Source organism: Paramisgurnus dabryanus, chromosome 17 (assembly GCF_030506205.2).
Source record: "Paramisgurnus dabryanus chromosome 17, PD_genome_1.1, whole genome shotgun sequence".
NCBI lineage: Eukaryota > Metazoa > Chordata > Actinopteri > Cypriniformes > Cobitidae > Paramisgurnus > Paramisgurnus dabryanus.
Window position 1 is genome coordinate 9818969 of NC_133353.1, and position 20657 is coordinate 9839625.

Below are 20657 nucleotides of genomic sequence, written 5' to 3' on the forward strand. Positions count from 1 at the left end.
GTTTTAATATTTCAAAATCTTTTTGCATGAATAATATTGCGGTGACAGTAATTTATTAGTTTGTGAGTATACAAGAGTACAAGAGTATGTGGCAAAATCTAGTGGCAGTTGTTGGTAAAACCATTAAAATTGTGACCCAAACATAATTTTTTTGTGATTTGTATCACAACTACTTGAGACATATTGCTTCATGTAAACATTATTTATTGTGTGAAACATTAACTTTTATGTAATTTTATTTATAAATTAATATGTTACTGCATAATTTGATATATTAAAATAAAGGTAAACGGCTATAAAAATATTTATATTTAATATTTTTACGTTCTAACTCATTTGTGAAAAACCCTAAATTGTCTTCTTTAAAACAAGACCAAGATTAGGTTTCTAGCCCAAAGAATCCCAGAGAAATATTCATTTAAAGATGTACATCACATTGTCACCCCCACTCAAACGGGATTTGCGGCACATAAGGGGTTAAAATACGCCGAACCATGTGTCCTATATCATAGCTCCATGAATGACCTTTGCAGCAAAAAAACCCGCGTGAAAATCTGTTCGGTATTCACTGAGATATGATTAATTAAATGCGCTGATAGCTCAATCCACCAGTCATACAGATTACACTGAGTGGAGCGGGTGACCGATCTAAGATGGCGGCCCCATATCTCACCGCGCCAGTAGGCAGTAGCGGTCGATAGGGCGTCTACCTATATGATGTCTATGCTTCCGAAGACATTTCTGCACACGAGCGTGACGTCACGTGATCAGTAGGTCATGTGACACAGGAGAATCATCATGTGACCGCTCGTCTGCCTGAAGCACAAACTTTCAACAAATCTATCAACAATAAAATATCAGGTGTGTTAAAGCAGTTGATGTTCCTAAACAATGTTTGTTTTGATGTTTTTAATATCTTTGACTTGATGTTTTGTTTCTTAAGTTTAGCTATTGTCTTTCATTTGTTTTGTTTACAGCTTTTCCTCCACACAATGAAATAAACACACACTGCAGCTAATGTAACTTGAGGTAAAGAAGAGTAATTCATCACTTATAGTCATGTTTATGGAAGTTTTGAAGATATGTTGTGTCTAGTTTGTTTCTCTCTAGATCAGTTTCTGTGTGTTTGTGTAGTGAGATCAATCAAACTTTAGTGTACATCACGTGACAGTCTGATAAAGCATCAGATTATGAGACTCTGTGTTGATACATCACACAGATTGCTGAAGATCAGAAGAAACATGGCGCTTTTGCTTCAGTGTCTGGGTCTGATCTCTGGTCTGATCTCTGCTGCTGTCTCTGTGCCACCGATAGGAACTCAACCTGAGCAGGTGCACATCTCATATCCAGGTGAGATATCTGACAGCTCTCTTGAGTCTTATTCATTTACATCCAGCATTACATTTATAAAGATGAAAAACATTATTTATGTGTAATGTAGGAATTCATTGGCCAATACATTTTGCTATAATAAACATCTGCAGTAACCATGTTTGTTTCAGACTTTGATTTCTTGGATCAGATGTCTTCTTACCTCATACATTTATTATTCTTTTACATAAATCAAACATGATACCTTACATTTGTTTTATAGTAAATGTTTTCAATAACACATGATGCATAGCAGTTGCTATTTTACCGTGAAAAGAAATACAGTAGGGGTGTAAATAATGGCAACATTTTATTTGGATTTGTTGTGATGTACAGCGAGAACACACCCAAGTCACATATGAACCAAAAATTGAGCAATTAAAAATTAGGAAATGGAATATTATTGAATGGTATTAGTCAGAAAGCTATGAGAATTTATATAGGGGGTCATGTTGTGCAATTATAACAAAAATAATGTCACAAAATCTTAAACTCTAAACTCTAGTTTTAAAATTGTAATAATAAATATTGATATTTTTATAGGTTATTGTCTTAATGCAAAATATAGATTTATTTCTTTTGATATATTTGTGCTCGAGCTTGCACCAGATGTGTTCTGGACAGTTTCATTGTGGTTGGGTTAGTGATGAAATGTTTCTTGTCAGGTGTTAAGAACTCAATGGTGATCACGTGGTCCACCTCCAATCAGACCGAGAGCGTCGTGGAGTTTAATCTGTGGGGTCAAACACTCTTCAGTCACGAGATGAAGGGAAACTACAGCGTCTTTATTGATGGAGGACCAGAGAACAGGACAACATACATTCACCGGGTCACGCTGTCTGATCTGAGACCAGGGGCAGCTTACGGTAATCTGTTTTTATTTGTTTGTCACAACCGGCTCAAGTCATGGCAAAAAGGAGGATGCAGTGAAAACCAAATGACTATTTAATCTTTTATTGAAAATGTGAATAATTAGACTGAGCTTTGATAGAAAGTTTTTGGCAGTTTTAAAGTAACAATGTAAACGGAAATCACCTCCCTAAGGAGAGATAACAGGTGCACACGATTTAGCCGTACAGCTCCACCCACTGGGCAGCAGTAGCGGGGAAGCAGGAGACCCTCACATGTTTCATTTAGTTCATGTAAGATAAACTTGTATGATGTGCAGTAAAATATCATTAAAAGTGTTGTGTGTTTGTGTGTTTCAGTCTATCACTGTGGCAGTGACGCTGGTTGGAGTGATATCTTCTCTTTCACATCTCTGAATGAAAGCTTGAGTTTTAGTCCCAGATTCGCTCTGTTCGGTGACATGGGCAATGAAAACCCTCAGTCTCTGAGTCGACTGCAGAAAGAAACTCAGATGGGGATGTACGATGTTATTCTGCACATCGGTGAGAATCATAACACTTGCTTATAAATATGACACAATACACACAATATAATATATGACCACAGGATTTATGCCGTTTCTAAAGAAACTGTGTTTACTGTGTAAAGAGTGCTATGAAGGGTGTTCAGAAGGATGATTGCTTGCTTTTGTAACTGTACATTAGAAATGCAAATTAAACACTTATCCAAGAAAAGTTATTGAGTTAATTATAGTTTGTGAGTTTTGTCAGTACTCATAAACTGCATTACGGTGTATGGTTGGTTTCACAGGTGACTTTGCCTATGACATGCATGAGGTAAGATCTGCGTACAAACTCAGGTTCATAAATCAGTCATCAGAGATTTATCCACAAACTCAGGTTTGCGTGCGTGCGTGCGTGTGTGTGCGCTTGCATGTATTTGTGTGAACTCAGGACAATGGCAGGATTGGTGATGAGTTTATGAGACAGATCGAGTCCATTGCTGCATACACACCCTACATGACGTGCCCGGGTAACCACGAATGGTCATAGTAAGTGTGTTTCTAACTTACAATTAAATGCACTTCATTATAAATCATTCTGGAGGTCCTTTTCTTCAATATAAGTTTGTATAGAGTGCAGGAGTCAAATGTTTTCAGCATCGCAGCACTGTTGCTACCGACAAAACAAATCATCTTTTTCACAGCAGACTTTGTTTTATGCTGATTTCTTTCTGATGTAAAATATCAGCAGATCTTTCAGATGTGTGGACAGTATAGTTCTGAGATGAGATGAGATGTGTGTGAGGCTATAACACGTGAAGACGTTCAGTGCTGTCAGTCAGAGGTTTTTCTACTGATGTCTAGATAAACAGAGATGTTCAGAGATGTTCATGACCTCAGGGACATTGGCAGAAATCCTGTGATCTACTGCTTCAGTCACTCAAAAATATTTCAGGTCATCAACACCTGCCAGCGTTGAGTCTCTCTGTCGGTTCTTTATATTCTCTGTATACCAGTAACCCATCAAATCTTACATTTCTGCTATGAAAACGGACAAATCCCACTGTAAGGGCGTATTGTTAATTTACAGCTGATATGAAATCTTCTCCGATTGTTTTCCACTTGATTTAACAAACGCACTAAAGCTGTCCTGATGGATGTCAAACATGATCTGACTGTTAAAACATCATGAGTGCGTCGCGTCAGTAATTACCGTCATGTCAGTTTTAGTGTACACCAGCAGGGGACAGTACAGTATAAACTCTCACTGAAGTCATTTATGATGTCATTAAAAGAGTTGACCTTACAACCTCAGTATGACCTCATCAGCAAACATCAACTCTTTATCTTCTTAACCTTTGACCAGAGCGACTGCAACACTGTATTAACCTTGAATGCATCCTTACATTGACCGGCACTCGTGTGTGTGACCGTGAAACATTCAATCTTTCTTCTGTTTCACATTGAAGTAGCGCTGATGTTTATCTCTTAGTGTTGTTATGAAGGTGTGAATCACTTTGACCAGAAGAATCTCTCATTAGAAGGGTTTTGTTTGTTTGTATTTGTAGTTTTCTCTTGATGTATTTCAGTAAGATGACTGATGTGAGTGTTTTGTATTTTTCCAGTAACTTCTCTCACTACAGATATCGCTTCAGTATGCCTGGACACACCGAGAATCTCTGGTACAGGTACACAAACACACAAACACACAATAACTGATGAGGAGTTTTGTAGCAGTGCTGTGTGTGGACAAACACACAAACAAACCTTGTTTGATTCTTCTGCTACTGTATTATGAGATGGTTGTTTGTTTATGGCTGTAGCTGGAACATTGGTCCTGCTCATATCATCTCATTCTCTACTGAAGTTTATTTCTATCTGGAGTACGGTTTGGATCTTCTCTTCAGACAGTACGAGTGGCTAAAGAGAGACCTCCAGGTATCAATTCAATAGATCTGTTTAAACTTCAGTTGATTTTACTGTGAGAGGGTTTTCATCAATGAATCTTATTCAGGAAGCAAACAGTCCTGATCAGAGATCTGAACGTCCGTGGATCATCACTATGGCTCACAGACCAATGTACTGCTCCAATGATGATGGAGACGACTGCACTCGCTTTGAAAGCTATGTATGTGTGTGTATGAGATCTGAATAAGCGAACAGATCATCTCATGAGACCTCCATTATGACCAATTCTCCTATTTCAGGTTCGGCGTGGACGCAATGATACAAAACCCACCGCTCCTGGACTGGAGGATTTATTCTATCAGTATGGTAAAGATATCATCAGCAGGAGAGATTCAGGGTTAAAAAAATAAACTGATGAATTTCAGTTGCATGAACTAGAATGAATGTAATATATTCTCAATGAAAGCTGTGCATCAGAATATCTGATCTGAACTGAGCTCTGATGTGATTTGTGTTTTGTAGGAGTTGATTTGGAGCTGTGGGCTCATGAACACACGTATGAACGACTCTGGCCTGTATATGATTATAAGGTCTCTACTATACTGTACTGCATGTCAATCAAATCTTACTGGAATCCACTGACATTGTGTTAGGATTGTGATGTGATGTGATGTGATGTGTGTTTACTGCAGGTGTATAATGGAAGCTTTAAAGAACCGTATGTCAATCCTAAAGCACCTGTACATATAATCACAGGATCTGCTGTGAGTCAAAACACTTCTATTCAAACACTTCTTCTATACCTTATTGAAATGTTTTCCACAGTTGAATTTGATGGTCTGTAAGAGAAGCTTTTATGTTGGTTAGCAGTGATGAGTTTTGTGTTTTACGAGTGACGAGCGAATGCTTTTCTCTTTCTCAGGGATGTCGAGAGAAACATGATGGATTTATTCCTAAACCTCGCTGCTGGAGCGCTTTCAGAAGCACAGATTACGGTTACACACGAATGCAGCTGATCAACTCTACACATCTTCACCTGGAGCAGGTGTCTGATGATCAGGTAACTCATTACTTTAACTTAGATTAGCTGTTAGATGATCTCTTTCAGTCTAACATCATCTGCTCATGTCTGCAGTATGGTAAAGTCATCGATCAGATCATGCTGGTAAAGGAAGTACACGGACCGGACGCGTGGCTGTAAAGATTCATGACCCACAACATCAACGCTCCGTCAACATCTTCAGGATCAACCTCAGGCAATTAAACCTCTTTTGGGATTTTATGGGAACAGATTTGATTTGTCAGTTAATGGAAAGACTTTAATGGAGAGATTTTCATTTTTTTAATCTTTGTTTATTTTGTTGAACTGAATGAAAGTCGTGAGAAAATTCAAATTCCTTGATGATTTAACTTTAGATAACTGATCTACTTGATTTCTTAAACGATCAGATGGTTTCAGATCATCATCATCACATGTCTCTATATATTCTACCAGTTACCTAAGGAGCAATCCCAGAATGCATTGTGACACGCTTATAAAGCTGCAGCCTATATACAGCAATTATTTCATTTAATGATGATAAAAAGAGTTCAATCTAATAAACAAGGAGCATTTGACCTGATATTGCTGTATGTATTTTGTACTTGAGTATCAGATTATTAGCTTAGCAACATGTCAACATGTCAAATTCTGCAGAAGTCATGGATTAGTTCAAGTTTTCTCTGAATCGATCACATTTGAGATCTCATTATTGATTAGATGTTGCTGTAGACATCACAGCTGGTCACTCACTTGTGTTTAAAATAAATCTAATCTGTCTCTGGAAATGACCAATGACAACACAGTTTTTCAATATTTTACTGTGTTTTTACCTCGACTTAGACCAGTTCATACGTCCCTATTGTTTTTCAATGCATGCATTTCATCTTTGTACAGCGCATCGTAAATGTGTTAGCATGAAGCCTAGCCCCATTCATTCATTAGGATCCAAACAGGGATGAATTTAGTAATAAGGTAAGAACATACTGTAGTAAAATATTGAAAAACTGTGGTGTTTTTCTTTAAATGTGTCAGTGAACTTTAATAAAGTCAACTTAAATAATATGATCAATAAAAGCTGTGCCTGTTTTCCCAGGGTAAAGTTTCTTTATGAATCTGATCTTTCTGTTGTGGTCTACAGGGACAAACTTTAGTGAGTTAGATTATAGATCAGACAGAGAGAGATTTGTTTTTTGTTTACTGTAGGTTGGAATATTAAAGCTAAAACACGGGATTAAGATGTAAGTATTAGTAAATGTTTTTCAGAATCCTCAGGGAAACCAAAGCTCTAAAATGTGTTGAGATCGTTTTAAATTCATTCTTTTTCTTTTAAGACACTTTGCACTTTGTTCACCTTGCAGATGTAAAACCAAAGTAAAATTTTTGATCAACCTTTTTTGTCTCTTTGCGTGTTTTCAGTGTGCGCACAATTTGGCTACTTTGTTGATGTGAATGGTTTTACTGTACTGTACTTATCAGAGAATTGCATGCCGTTTTTTTTTCTTTTGAGCACATACAATAGCTTTTTTTGATGCTTTATTTGTGGCGAGCGATGAGAACTGAATACAGATCAGTGATCTCTAAGCTGTAGAGTGTGAAGCAATGACTCTGACAGGGTTAAGTTTGTGTTTTATAGTCATCTGTAAGACAACTTTAATAACTGCACATCGCTTCAGTTCTGATGTGAGTTCTCTGAGAAATACTTGACTGTCATTGGTCAGCAGCAGATCTGTGGTTAGATGTTTGTGTATGATGACACATGAGCCCCCTGTGCGCGCACACACACACACACACACACACACACACACACACACACACAGCTCATTCATCAGGTCTTGTCAGTCATAACAGAAGATGATGTTTTCTCTTACTCTGCGGTTTCAGGTCAGCGTGTGTAAAGTTTGGGTCTCTGTCTTAAACGGCAAGTCAAATCTGTTACAGGATCATAGTAATAAATTAACATATAAAATAATCTCATATAACATTAATTTTCTCAAAACACACAGTCTTAAATCTTTAAATTAAATAAAGATGAAATACTTCACAGATGAGATGTTTATATAAAATCAATAAAAGTATAAAAGTTAAAATGAAAATCATTTGAATTCTGTGACTCAAAACCATCAAAAGACCCTCAGCAGTAGAAGAGAAGTCATGGTCATAAAGTTTCATTCATTCTGATATCTGAAGAAAACTGAAAGCATTTCATGTGTGTTTATTTGCCCATGATGTGAACTTTACTAAATGATGATTTTAAAATGAACAGACAGGTTTACAAATCATCTGACTGACAGCAGAACTCAGCGTCATATTTTTTATATTAGACACTCTTGAGTTTCATGTGATGAAGACCACAGGCAGTGATGAAGAAAACACGTGTGCTGTTGGAGATTTTTGGAATAGTTCTTCTGTTGGCATCAGGGGACGCAGGTACATCTGAAACTCATTCCTGACGTTCCCGAGAGTCTCGACTCAAAGAGATTCTTTGTGTAAGATATCACAAAAAAACCACAAATCTACCGCTGAAACAACCTCAGATCACACAAACCCACAACAGACTCCAAGCATCACTATATTACTGTGTTTAATTTATTACATTGTTTTACTTTGATGTCATAACAACTGAATCAGTGTTTTCAGCCCACAGACACGCACACACAGAGCGAGAGACACACACACACACACACACAGAGACACACACACACACACACAGAGACACACACACACACAGAGACACACACAGTGATGTAGAATGAGATCATCAGTCCACACAGGAAACACAGAGTCTCAAACAGAGAGGATTGAGATCTTGTTTCAGGAGCCGGTGATTAAATGGCAGAACACAAACTCTGACTTTCATTCTGCAAGACTTCACTAGAAAATACATGTTGGGTTTCTGTTAGATGATGTTTTACACAATCAAGACTACTGTCACAATACTGTGTGTGTTCGTGCATGTGTGTGTGTGCGTGCGTGTGTGCGTGCATGCGTGTGTGTGTGTGTGTGTGTGTGTGTGTGTGTGTGTGTGTGTGTGTGTGTGTGTGTGTGTGTGTGTGTGTGTGTGTGTGTGTGGTTGGTCTATGTGGTTTACGAGGTCATGAATAGTGTATAATGACATGTTTATTATGCTATAAACGTGGTTTATGGGGACACAGAGAGTGTCCCCATAAACGGAAAAGCAAAAAAAAAAACATACTAAATGGTAGTTTTTCATAGATTAAAGACTGGCAACAGGTTTTTGTGACATTGGGGTTAGGGATTGGGGTAGGTAAGGGGAATAGAATATAACAGTTTGGACAGTATAAAATACATTGCGTCTATGGAGATGTCCCCGTAAACCACACAACATGTTTGTGTGTGTGTGTGCGTGCGCGTGCACGTGTGTGTGGTGTTTCCGCTCTGTCTATAAAAGGAAGATCCTGAAGTTTTGTTGTAAATATTTGTGTGAGATTTTGACCAATGAACTTCAGCAGCTGTTGTATCTATGAGTCAGATTCACTCCTCTCATGGTCCCAACAGATTTGCTTCATTTCCAGACAGATTGATCTTTTATCAGTGCTTACAAACTCCTACCCTAACTTCCAGTAATTGGTTGTGAAAGAGTCGTATTTCAATGAACGTTTTCCCTTTGTGGTCCATTTTTATTGTAAGCCAAGTGTTTTTTGGCCGGCGCTTTCAATACTGGCAGCAGTTCAGCTGCAGTGTTGGGGCTAGTTACTCAAAAAAGTAATATATTACGTATTACATATTACTCTCAAAAATAGTAATGCCTTACTTTACTTTATTACTCCCTGGAGAAAGTAACTAGTTATATTACTAGTTATATTACTAGTTACATTTTTTTTTTCTGGACAAGAATGTTTATTTGGGCAAGCCACGCTGGCTTCCTTACCCGCTACCGGACGCGGGGCACAGCGTTCAGAGAAACATTAAAGAGTGTGCACTTCACCGTCAAGTTATTTTCCTTCCGTTGAACATAATAAAATATGACTGAATCTCCACCCGTCGAAACTAGCTTTCTGTTGCTGGGAACCTTCCTCTGAAAAAGAGCTTGCCGTTGTTGACGCTTCCATTTACCTGATCTGTCTTTGAGTGTGCCGCTGCCGCTCTGTGCTGCTGGCTGCCGGGTGTCGACCAATCGGTGATGGTAAATGATACCTCGTGCCAAACTTAGACCAATCATTGTTCCATTCACGCCCACCTCCCCTTCCCTTTTGTTCTCTGTGTTTTGTGCCTTGTGTGATGAAGGTGCTACTGGCGAATGTAACTCAAGTAACTAGCTCAGGAAAACTGTAATAATATTACCATTTTCAGACGGGTAATGCCTTACACTACTAGTTACTGAAAAAAGTAATATTATTACAGTAACTAGTTACTTTGTAACTAGTTACACCCAACACTGTTCAGCTGTATAACAGAATTACTGCAAAATATACAAATAACATTTGACTATTATCATCAGTTCTTCTGTTGTTTTAGTATCTGTCATACTTTTTCCCTTATGACCTCACTCTTTCTGGATGGGTCCATTGAAACTCTTAAAAATAAAGGTGCTTTACGATGCCATAGAAGAACAGCAAAAATCTTTATCATCCTGTTTCACAAAGGGTTCTGCAGATCAAGGGCCTCATTTATAAAATGCTGCATAGAAACCATCCTACATTTGATCTAACGATTATTTATTAAAAATGTGCACTTTTCCACGTGATAAAAGGTTTTATAAATATGGACTTTTGCTGTGGATTTTTACTTATACTTTACAATCAAATCTTTGCGTACGCACGATTTATAAATGAGGCCCCAGGGGTCGTTTTCTTTTACTATTTGATTTGATTTTACATGTTGATATGTTTTCTCATTATTAGGCCATTTAATTGTTTGAATTATTATCATGATTATTCCTGACGTAACTGAATGCTTCTTCTAAAGCAGCTTTATTTTTAAGAGTGTAAAGTTGATTCTTCAGAATGAGTCATTTTTGCTGTTTAACTTTAATTACGGACGCACCAATATGAAAATTCTGGGCCAATACCGAAATTTGATTACTTAGTTAGAATGACATCTTTGTCTTTATTTTTACAATTGTCACTGTCAACAAAAATGTTTTCTTATGTTTGTAAGTTGCTTTGGCTAAAACTATTTACTTAATGCCTAAATGTAAAGTCCTCGTCATCGACTTTACTTCCATTTCAGAGTTAAACAAAATATAATTTGATAAGAAAAGTAGGTGTTGCTTGTGCTTTGATGGATGTAGAAAAGTAGGCGTTTCATTGAGAAATGGAAGTTGCAGCAGACTGACATTTGGAGGGGGAAGATGGCAGAAGTAAATTTTCAGAGGTAAAAAAAACTTTTTGAGGACACATGAATGTTTAAAAAAACTGATGGATAAATTGTTTATAATAAACATAAAAAATGCCAATTATTATTTTTGATTTTATTGGGACTTAAAATAATCAAACAATATGAGTTCTGATGGGGTTTTCTTTGATTGTCAGGATTTAATCTCTCCTGATTATTGTCCGTTGTCCAATTGTGGAAAAATATCGAGGATGGGACAATATATCAGTGAATTCCTGGCTTTAATCAAAGCTGTTATTATACAGTATGTGTATCTGTGTGCTTGTGTCAAATGATTCATAAATATTTGATTTGTTATTATTTGGGCTCTTGAATAAAAGAAAACAAAGAAAAAGGTTTCAGATGTCAAGTTGAAGTTAAAACATCATTTAAAGGAGAGGAGCAGAACTCTTGTGTTGTTGTGTTGTGTTGTTTCTATGGTAACACAAGAGCTGTTGTTACACAAGACTTTAGTTATCAGAGAAGCGTACCAGATCCTGACCGTCAGTGTGTGTACTGAGTGAAAACTAAGTTAAAGTTAAACTCTTACAAACTTCTTCAGAAATCTTCTGTAAACAAACTGATTCCTGCTTATTAAAAACATTTAAAGATTGTCAAAGTCAGGGTTTAACTCCTGGACATTATTTCACAGACAAACATCCCTAAGTTAACATTAAACGGCTCACTTACCAAAAGAAAACCCCCTTAAAATATCAGAAGAGATTTGATCATATCATCACCATGAGTTTTGGTGGGATAAACACATAAAACAAATTTTTAAAGCCTGAGAAACTTCTTGGATTCTGTGTGACTAAGGAACAGATCTAGATCATTGTTGGCAGTACAATAGTACAGAGATCATCTCCAGACAGCTCTGAAGATATTTGCACAACAGTCAAAGATCCACTTTGTTGTAAATAGGCCACAACGGTTGTTTAGTCATGGAAGAAAGCGCTTTCAGATGTGGATTCCAGCATGAAATCAAATTATATTGTTAATATTTGACATCAGGAGAAAGTAGTAGCTTTGAAATATTCATTCTGTCATTTCTCCTGAATGTATGAACTTCAGTCATTTCTCTATAGACTGACATCAATGTTTCAAACAACCAGTAGTGTTAAAGAGAAACATCACTGTTTTCAGTCGACAGTAATAATTTTGTGACATGCAGTTATAACAATCATTTCCCTCCAAAAAACAAGTTGCAAATACTGCAGATTTCACTCATGATCTGCGTCTTATGTATCAGACAGAACTTTTTTAAAAGGCTGGATTAATTAATTCAGGATTATAAATGTAATAGTTACTGTCGTTTAATTTGCATAAGGTTCTCCTGTTTAGAGTTCACCTCATGATTCCTTATATGGATAGAAACATCTGCAAGCTTGATGTCTGAGTCAGTCTGATGAGTGAAGGATCACGGAATAAGTTTTATAACAAGACTCGTTTAGCAGAAAATCTTACTGAAGCCTTGAACTTTAATTTGTCAACATCTTAAAATGACAGGAATTCATTTGGTCTCTGTTCTGTCTCTGTGTTGGATCTGTTTTGTCTTTGTGTTAACTCTGTTCTGTATTTGTGTTGGATCTGTTTTATCTCTGTGTTAACTCTGTTCTATCTCTTTGTTAAATCTGTTTTGTCTCTATGCTGGATCTATTTTATCACTGTTCTGTCTCTGTGTTAACTCTGTTCCGTCTCTATGTTAACTCTGTTCTGTCTCTGTGTTGAATCTGTTTTATCTCTGTGTTAACTCTGTTCTGTCTCTGTGTTGGATCTGTTTTATCTCTGTGTTAACTCTGTTCTGTCTCTGTGTTGGATCTGTTTTATCTCTGTGTTAACTCTGTTCTGTCTCTGTGTTAACTCTGTTCTGTCTCTGTGTTAACTCTGTTCTGTCTCTGTGTTAACTCTGTTCTGTCTCTGTGTTGAATCTGTTTTATCTCTGTGTTAACTCTGTTCTGTCTCTGTGTTGGATCTGTTTTATCTCTGTGTTAACTCTGTTCTGTCTCTGTGTTGGATCTGTTTTATCTCTGTGTTAACTCTGTTCTGTCTCTGTGTTAACTCTGTTCTGTCTCTGTGTTAACTCTGTTCCGTCTCTATGTTAACTCTGTTCTGTCTCTGTGTTGAATCTGTTTTATCTCTGTGTTAACTCTGTTCTGTCTCTGTGTTGGATCTGTTTTATCTCTGTGTTAACTCTGTTCTGTCTCTGTGTTGGATCTGTTTTATCTCTGTGTTAACTCTGTTCTGTCTCTGTGTTGGATCTGTTTTATCTCTGTGTTAACTCTGTTCTGTCTCTGTGTTGGATCTGTTTTATCTCTGTGTTAACTCTGTTCTGTCTCTGTGTTGGATCTGTTTTATCTCTGTGTTAACTCTGTTCTGTCTCTGTGTTGGATCTGTTTTATCTCTGTGTTAACTCTGTTCTGTCTCTGTGTTGGATCTCTTTTATCTCTGTGTTAACTCTGTTCTGTCTCTGTGTTGGATCTCTTTTATCTCTGTGTTAACTCTGTTCTGTATTTGTGTTGGATCTGTTTTATCTCTGTGTTAACTCTGTTCTATCTCTTTGTTAAATCTGTTTTGTCTCTATGCTGGATCTATTTTATCACTGTTCTGTCTCTGTGTTAACTCTGTTCCGTCTCTATGTTAACTCTGTTCTGTCTCTGTGTTGAATCTGTTCTGTCGCTGTTCTTGCTTTGTGTTAACTTCTTGCTCACTCTAAACGTAACCCTTACCCTAACCCTAGACACATCAGAAATACTCCTCTGTCAAATTCAATCCAGTTCATGCAGTTGGTGCCTGTTGAATGAAATGTAAAAATATGAATGTTTTTGTACTTTTTCTACATTTCCAATATAAATAACCAAAAACTTAAATTTATATATATATGAAATTTGAATAGTTTATTTTTCTTAGCCCAAATGTAATTTATATTGATGTTTAGTGTTGTTGTATGTGTTTATATAATGATAGATCACAGTGAAAAGTAAGAAACTTCAGATTGTTGTGTTAATCTCAAACTGATAATTTATTCTTTATTCTGTGTTTTGTCTTTTTGGTGGAAGATCAGAAATATGTTAAATATTATGTTTAAGACAAGAATGTGTTTGATTATTGAAATACCGCGGTTACTTCATGAGGTGTAGGCTATAAAGTGACACTGAGACAAACAGACCCAGTTCCGGTAAATGTGAAGGTCGGAACATCCCTGATTTACTAGCCTTCCTTCAACGTGATGCCCAGCTGATTCCTGACCAACGAGCACCAGCAGAACACGTTTAATCTCTCCTTACTTGTTTCCATATGTGCAGTATATGTATGTGTGTGTATATGTACATGTACATGTGTATATGTATGCCTGTGTGTGTATGTATATGTATGTATATATATATATATATATATATATATATATATATATATATCCCGAGGACAATGAGACAAACAGACCCAGTTCCAGTAAATGTGAAAGTCGGCACACCTCTGACCTACTGGCTGTCCTTCAATGTGATGCCCAGCGGATGCCTGACCAACGACCACCGGCAGAACCCACTTAATCTCCTTATCCGTATATATATATATATATATATATATATCCCAAGGGTTTTTCCCTCCTAGGACTTTTTTACTTACCTGGCTAAAAAGTCTGGGTTTTTTTCTCCTAGGGGGTTTTTCAACCCGGGGAAGCAGCCTTCTTGGGCTTAACTTTTAAACATTATACTAGTAATACGCTCGCTTATAATGTTAATTCATAGCCGCAGCAAATTTAGCTGCTTGTGCTATCGTGTATTATGTTATCTGTCAATTTTCTGTGCTTTTCTTTGCTTCTATTAATGTAAAGCTGCTTTGAAACAATCACCAATTGTGAAAAGCGCTATAAATAAAATTGAATTGAATTGACATACAGTATGTTCACAAGAAGCACATTAACAAAACTTGAATTGACCTGGTTAGTACGCCTCATATTATTGTTTAATAAGTCTAATGTTATCTTGGTTGATGTAGAAATATCATCTAAGGTTTCAAGCTTGATCTTCTGTGTTGTGTAAGGGTGCAGTAAACGGATGTTTCTGATATGTAAACTTGTGTTATTACAACATTCATGGCTCAGGGCAAAGAAAGAGTTTTGTGTTTGTTGCTAAGTGATTTTTTAAGAATCCTTCACATTTCGTAAGCTATTAAAACCATAGCAATATCAGGACAAACACACAAACACAAATCAACTTTCTCTCTCAACTGATCTGATGGTGCATTTCATATCACATTCATATCATGCTTGCACTGCAGCTTTTTGTGTTTTATTTTGTGTAAAGCTTTTTGTCTTTTTCTTTTGCAGTTCTTTTGCATGTTACTCTTAAACAGATATTCAGCTGTTTTGATGTTTTGATATAGACTCATTTGAAATGAAAATCAAAATACATTCATATTTTTACATTTCATTCAACAGGCACCAAGAACAGAGTTAACACAAAGATAAAACAGATCTAACACAGTTATTTTCAACCCAGCCTTGGGTCAAAACTGAACATTAACCTGGAACTCTAACCTATAGAAAATTTGACCCAGCAATGGGTTAAAACAATCCAGCATAGACTTTTTTCCCTTCTTTGGCCAAGAGAGAGAGAGAATTTAATTTTGAAAAATACTTTATTAACAATTAAATCACTCTTCCCAAACAAAATAAACCAAATTAAGAAAAATAAAAAATATAATCAACAAATAAACACTGAATTCAGAACAGAATCATAAAGGAAAAACACTTCACCATCACAAAGCACCATAACTACACCATATCAAATTAAAAGTAAAAAGTAAAAAGATCTTTCATAATTTTATCAAATCTAAAATCTATCAAAACTCTAGACTTTACTAAGGACATAAAACAAACGTTGATCACCCCCAAACCTTTGTTTTATGATGTTTTTCCTGTAAATGGCCAGTTTTGCTCGCCCCACTATGAAGTTCAACAGTTGACACATAAACCGATTCACCCGACAATACTTAAACCAAAATAAGAGAGAGAAAGTGAGTGAGTGAGTTTGGAAATGACAGCACAGCAAATGAAAGTTCAAATTCCAATAAACTTGAATATTAATCATGATAACTGTGCTATTCAGTGCCTTTCTGTGGGAAAGATGTTTTGTACATGATCCTTGGGTTTTGTTTTTGTATTATAATATAATCTTTTATTCGTGTCATTAGTCATAGCCATGCACAAATGATGTGTGATAAATGTCAATCTACTGTTTTTAACTCCTTCAGTTATTCATATTTTGTCATTATTTCCCTGTGATATATGACTGAACTCCTGCTGTTTTTATTTTTATGATTTATTTCTCCAAACCTGTGTAAAACTGAGCTGTAGTTAAATCACATTCACTTTCTCTTAAAGATATCTAAAGTTTTACTTTTAAATAAAAATTTTACTCTCTTTTTTCTGTTGTGATACTGTGCAGTATCTTTATTTACTCTTTATTCGTCCATTCCTGATGCAGTTTGGATGGGAAAGGCGAAACAGAGCCAAAAAGGAGGAAAGAAGCAAAGGATCTGCAGCTTTCAGTGAATGCAAAAACAGCATTAAAAACCAAAACATGACGTACTTACAGATTTAATGAGCAATCCTGCTGCTTCTCATTTATCTACAAAGATGAAGTCCTTTATTATTATTGTTATTATTATTCACTGTAAGTAATTAAACAGTTGTTAATCAGCAAAGAGTCGACCAATGACTGGAGTCAGATCTACTATTCTTACATGACCACCAGACTGTTGAATGATCGTATGTTTTAGTGATCATAGAGAATCCAGTACCGGATGTGCAGACGTTCATGTCCAATGATGCTCCTGAAATCCTGAGGTTTATGGATAATGTATTTAACACATGTTGCTGATGAAAGATGTGTGGCGTAGCCGTTAAAGCTCCTGAGCAGATTACAGCTTTAATTCCCACAATGAGCATTTATTATTTTGTCAGGACTTACATCAACGTGAGGCCATTTCACTTCTATCATGTGCTGTTTCTCAGGTCAGGTTTATCCATGAGGACTTGATTTCATGTTGAAAAGCATTTAATTTCAGAGTCTTTTCCTCTGAAGGAACACAAACACTTTGAGATGTAAAGGCTGAAGGTCGTCCTACAGATCTCATGATTCTCAATGGTAAAGATGTTTTTGTTATTTGCTGTTAAAGCTGAAGACCAATAGCCCATGAGGATTACATGAGAGCTGAAGTGGAGCAATGAGATCAGTCACAAATATCAACATACTTTACTTCATTTATCAGCCTGCTTAATTTCTGCTTGTGAATAGCTGATGATGTGATATCTTCTTCATCTGTATTTCTCTAGAACATGGAAATCTCCAGCACACGCAGCAGGTATTCGGACTTCAACAGATCAGTGGAAAAACTGAGAACTTCAGAGATAAAGGATTGCATTCTGTGAGATCATGGCAGGGTTCAGAAAATACCATCAGTCCTCAGAATAAAACTTCTGCTCATTTTCCACATTCATTCAGAGATTCATGAGCTCTGCTAAGATGATTAAATATCATCATACAATTCATATTTACTACAAAATATCATTTTGGTTGTTTCTGTGAGACTTTGGACATTAAAGTTACAGTAATATGACAGGAATCAGTTCAGTAATAGATCAGCTCTCAGATAAAGAAATATCACTACAAGAGTTGTGTGGTCTGAGTGAATAATCAGATGATCCAGGACTTGTGTGATGAAAGTTAACCATGGTTTTACTACACCTAAAACCAAATATAATGTTCATAAGGGAGATTTTCAGGTGAGTCAGGACTGAAGTGAGGTTTAATAAGTATACACACAACAAACTAAGGGCCTCACATGAGATTTCACATCTACTGATCTAAACAAATCACATTACTCTTTTAACTCAACATGAATTTATATTTCCATCCTAAATGAAAGAATTGAAGCAATGTCAATCAGAAGCTCATAAATTCATCTGGTGTATAAATGAAGGTTACATTGAGAAGATCTTTAGTTCGCTCTGACTGATGTATTTAAAGGGTACATTTCACAAGACTTTTTTAAGATGTCAAATAAATCTTTGGTGTCTCCAGAGTACATATGTGACGTTTTAGCTCAAAATACCCCACAGTAGAGCTGAAGATCTTTGCCCGAACCCGACGGGCTCGGGCGGGTTCGGGCTTCATTTCTAACATTTTACACGGGCTCGGGGCGGGCTCGGGCTTCCGCTCCGGCTTTGTGAGGTAAATGAGCGGTCAAGTTCAAATCAGTAGCGCAGGATCGCGCTGAATTCATTTACAGTGGATTTAATGATTTTCCTCATCAAAAACATGTAGCCTAATCTTGGTGAGTAGGTTTTTCAATGTATAACTAAATATGAATCGAGTCTTACATAATTTAGACAGAGGATATAGACTAATGTTGGCAGTAATGGAGAGATGTGCCGACGCAAATCCCGCGGAGCCTGCCTCTTAATTTCGTTATTGCCAAATACCCATCTTAATTCAGAATGTATTATCTTAATTAAATTCGTTAAGAAATAATAATTTTATTGGCATATTTATAGTGTATTGCATAAGTCTATTTAATGAGATGTTACAATGTTACAGATGACTTATTTTATTTCTTTGTTTCAACTTCCAAGTGGCGTGTAGATTATTAGTCATGAATAAATAATGTTAAAACCTGTGTAAATTTCTCATTCTTGACAAAAGCTGTGTGTGTGCGCACATTTAAATAATGTCGGGCTGTAAACGGGTTCGGGCTTTTAAAAAGCTGTCAATCTAAATGTACGTTCGGGTTCGGGCTGCATTCTGTCGGGCTCCGGACATTTCGGGCCTAACTTTTAAGGCCCGATTACAGCTCTACCCCACAGATCATTTATTATAAGATGTTTAAATTGACACTTTGTAGGTGTGAGCAAAAATGTGTTGTTTTTGGGTTTGTCCTTTAAAATGCAAATGAGCTGATCTCTGCACTAAAGCTATGTTTATGCTCGATGCGTCCACACGGGCGCGCAGCAAAAATGACGTCAACATGGAGTGGGCGGCCGTGCGTGTTGGGTGAGCGAGACCCCATTTCGCGTGGAGGTGTGCACGGCATTTTTTGTAATTTTGTGCGTGGCTCCGCATCCGAAAATGTTTCTGAACTCGAGGCGATTCTGTCCGAGCAGGCAAGCCTGTGACGTATCTCTTTGATCAATCAAAGCAAAACAATGTATATATTCATCTGACACTCTGGAAGTAAAGTATGGAAACTTTGCAGTTTAAAACACAAATTCTTTTACATGATTCAGAATGTTTGGCTTATATTTGTATTGAATGAACCACTGGACGAGGAATAAAATACAAACCTTAAGATGTCTGTTCTGTTTGTTTAGTAAAAACGTTAATGAAATGATAATGTTACATAAAGACATAATGATTGTTGTTTTATTCATGTTCTCATATTTATATATCAAACTCTAGTGTTAAAAGCACCAGGGTTGTTCCAGCAGAAGACAACTTCTATCCTCTTTTTTGTGTTTGTTTTTGACTTTATTGCTCGTGTCGGCCCCTGACGGTTTCAAAAATAGTGCAACAGCAAGCGCGTCAACTATAAACGCCTCGTCCGTTTGGTGAGATGCACGATCCGCAGAGGCTTGCATTGCAGACCAAAGCGCGAGCATAAACAAAGCTTACAAGTCAGTGCCGTGGTTGGATAGTGCAGATTAAGAAGCGGAATGATTATAATAAGATCCCTTTCTGACATCACAAGGGGAGCCAAATTTCAATGAGCTATTTTTTCACATGCTTGCAGATAATGGTTTACCAAAATTAAGTTACTGGGTTGATCTTTATCACATTTTCTAAGTTGATAGAAACACTGGGGACCCAATTATAGCACTTTAACATGGAAAAGTCAGATTTTCATGATATGTCCTCTTTAAATGTTTATTGCTGTGTTTTTAGGTTTAGTCTTTTACTTCATCCACACTCTTCCTGATGATGAAGATGATGAAGTTCAGAGCGTTCTGTGCAAATTATTAATGTGTGTTCCTGCCAGACATCCTGATGTTCAGAATCAAAATGACAGACGTATGGAGAGATCTGATGTCTTTGAGATGAGGTTTGAGAGATTTGGCTGTTGTTTCTCTGTATGGTTCTGATGTTCTTCTGTTAGTGACACAGATGAGAGCGTTCAGTCGCTGTGTTCATCTGTTTCACTGCTGCTGAGAGTTCATTTAAACAACCAAACTAGTTCACTTTAGTCATCTTCTGCTTGTGCTAAAAACCTGCAGTGCACACAACATCACAAACTTATTAGAAACATTTCAGAAATGAATATACCACGGGTCTGTTGAATGCTTTATTCTGATTGGTTGAGAAATGTTGCCCAGATATGCATTATTTTTTTGGTAAAGGGACCCCTGACATGTCAGATGAGAGGCTTAAAATAACCACCAAAGCAATGTCTGTGGTAATCGAGGTATAAGAGGAAGAATTGACTCCGGTCCTTTGAGTTGTGTGAAAATAATGCACAACCATGTTGTAATGAGCGTTATTTTAGAATAATTCAACGGCCCCTTGTCAATTATTCCTTTCATGATAACGCATCAGTAAGTGCTTTTGTTATTTTTTACAATTACAGAACTGACCTATTAGCCTACTGTATAACAGGTTC

The 20657-nt window shown here is 36.8% G+C and overlaps 1 protein-coding gene across 2 annotated transcripts; it reads left to right on the top strand.

Annotated features, from left to right (window-relative positions):
• Positions 1-726: 726 nt before the first annotated feature.
• On the top strand, positions 727-7064 carry acp7 (acid phosphatase 7, tartrate resistant (putative)). 2 transcript variants are annotated; one of them, XM_065275067.2, is made up of 15 exons: positions 727-861; positions 978-1029; positions 1220-1350; positions 2037-2237; positions 2580-2762; positions 3031-3056; positions 3174-3271; positions 4348-4410; positions 4546-4660; positions 4737-4850; positions 4930-4996; positions 5153-5220; positions 5323-5394; positions 5553-5690; positions 5766-7064. In XM_065275067.2, the coding sequence occupies exons 3-15, from the start codon at positions 1242-1244 to the stop codon at positions 5829-5831; spliced, it is 1320 nt and encodes a 439-aa protein (XP_065131139.1). In that variant the 5' UTR covers positions 727-861; positions 978-1029; positions 1220-1241; the 3' UTR covers positions 5832-7064. The 2 variants fall into 2 exon arrangements, with proteins under 2 accessions (XP_065131139.1, XP_065131140.1); XM_065275068.2 differs by lacking the exon at positions 978-1029 and having other exon boundaries at positions 737-861.
• Positions 7065-20657: the final 13593 nt, after the last annotated feature.

What these genes read in the sequence shown, in the direction of transcription:
- acp7 (XM_065275067.2), top strand. Translation starts at nt 1,242, where the DNA reads ATGGCGCTTTTGCTTCAGTGTCTGGGTCTGATCTCTGGTCTGATCTCT. An exon ending in GAGACCAGGGGCAGCTTACG is followed by an intron (nt 2,238 to 2,579) that starts GTAATCTGTTTT and finishes TGTGTGTTTCAG; the next exon opens with TCTATCACTGTGGCAGTGAC. An exon ending in GGATTTATTCTATCAGTATG is followed by an intron (nt 4,997 to 5,152) that starts GTAAAGATATCA and finishes TGTGTTTTGTAG; the next exon opens with GAGTTGATTTGGAGCTGTGG.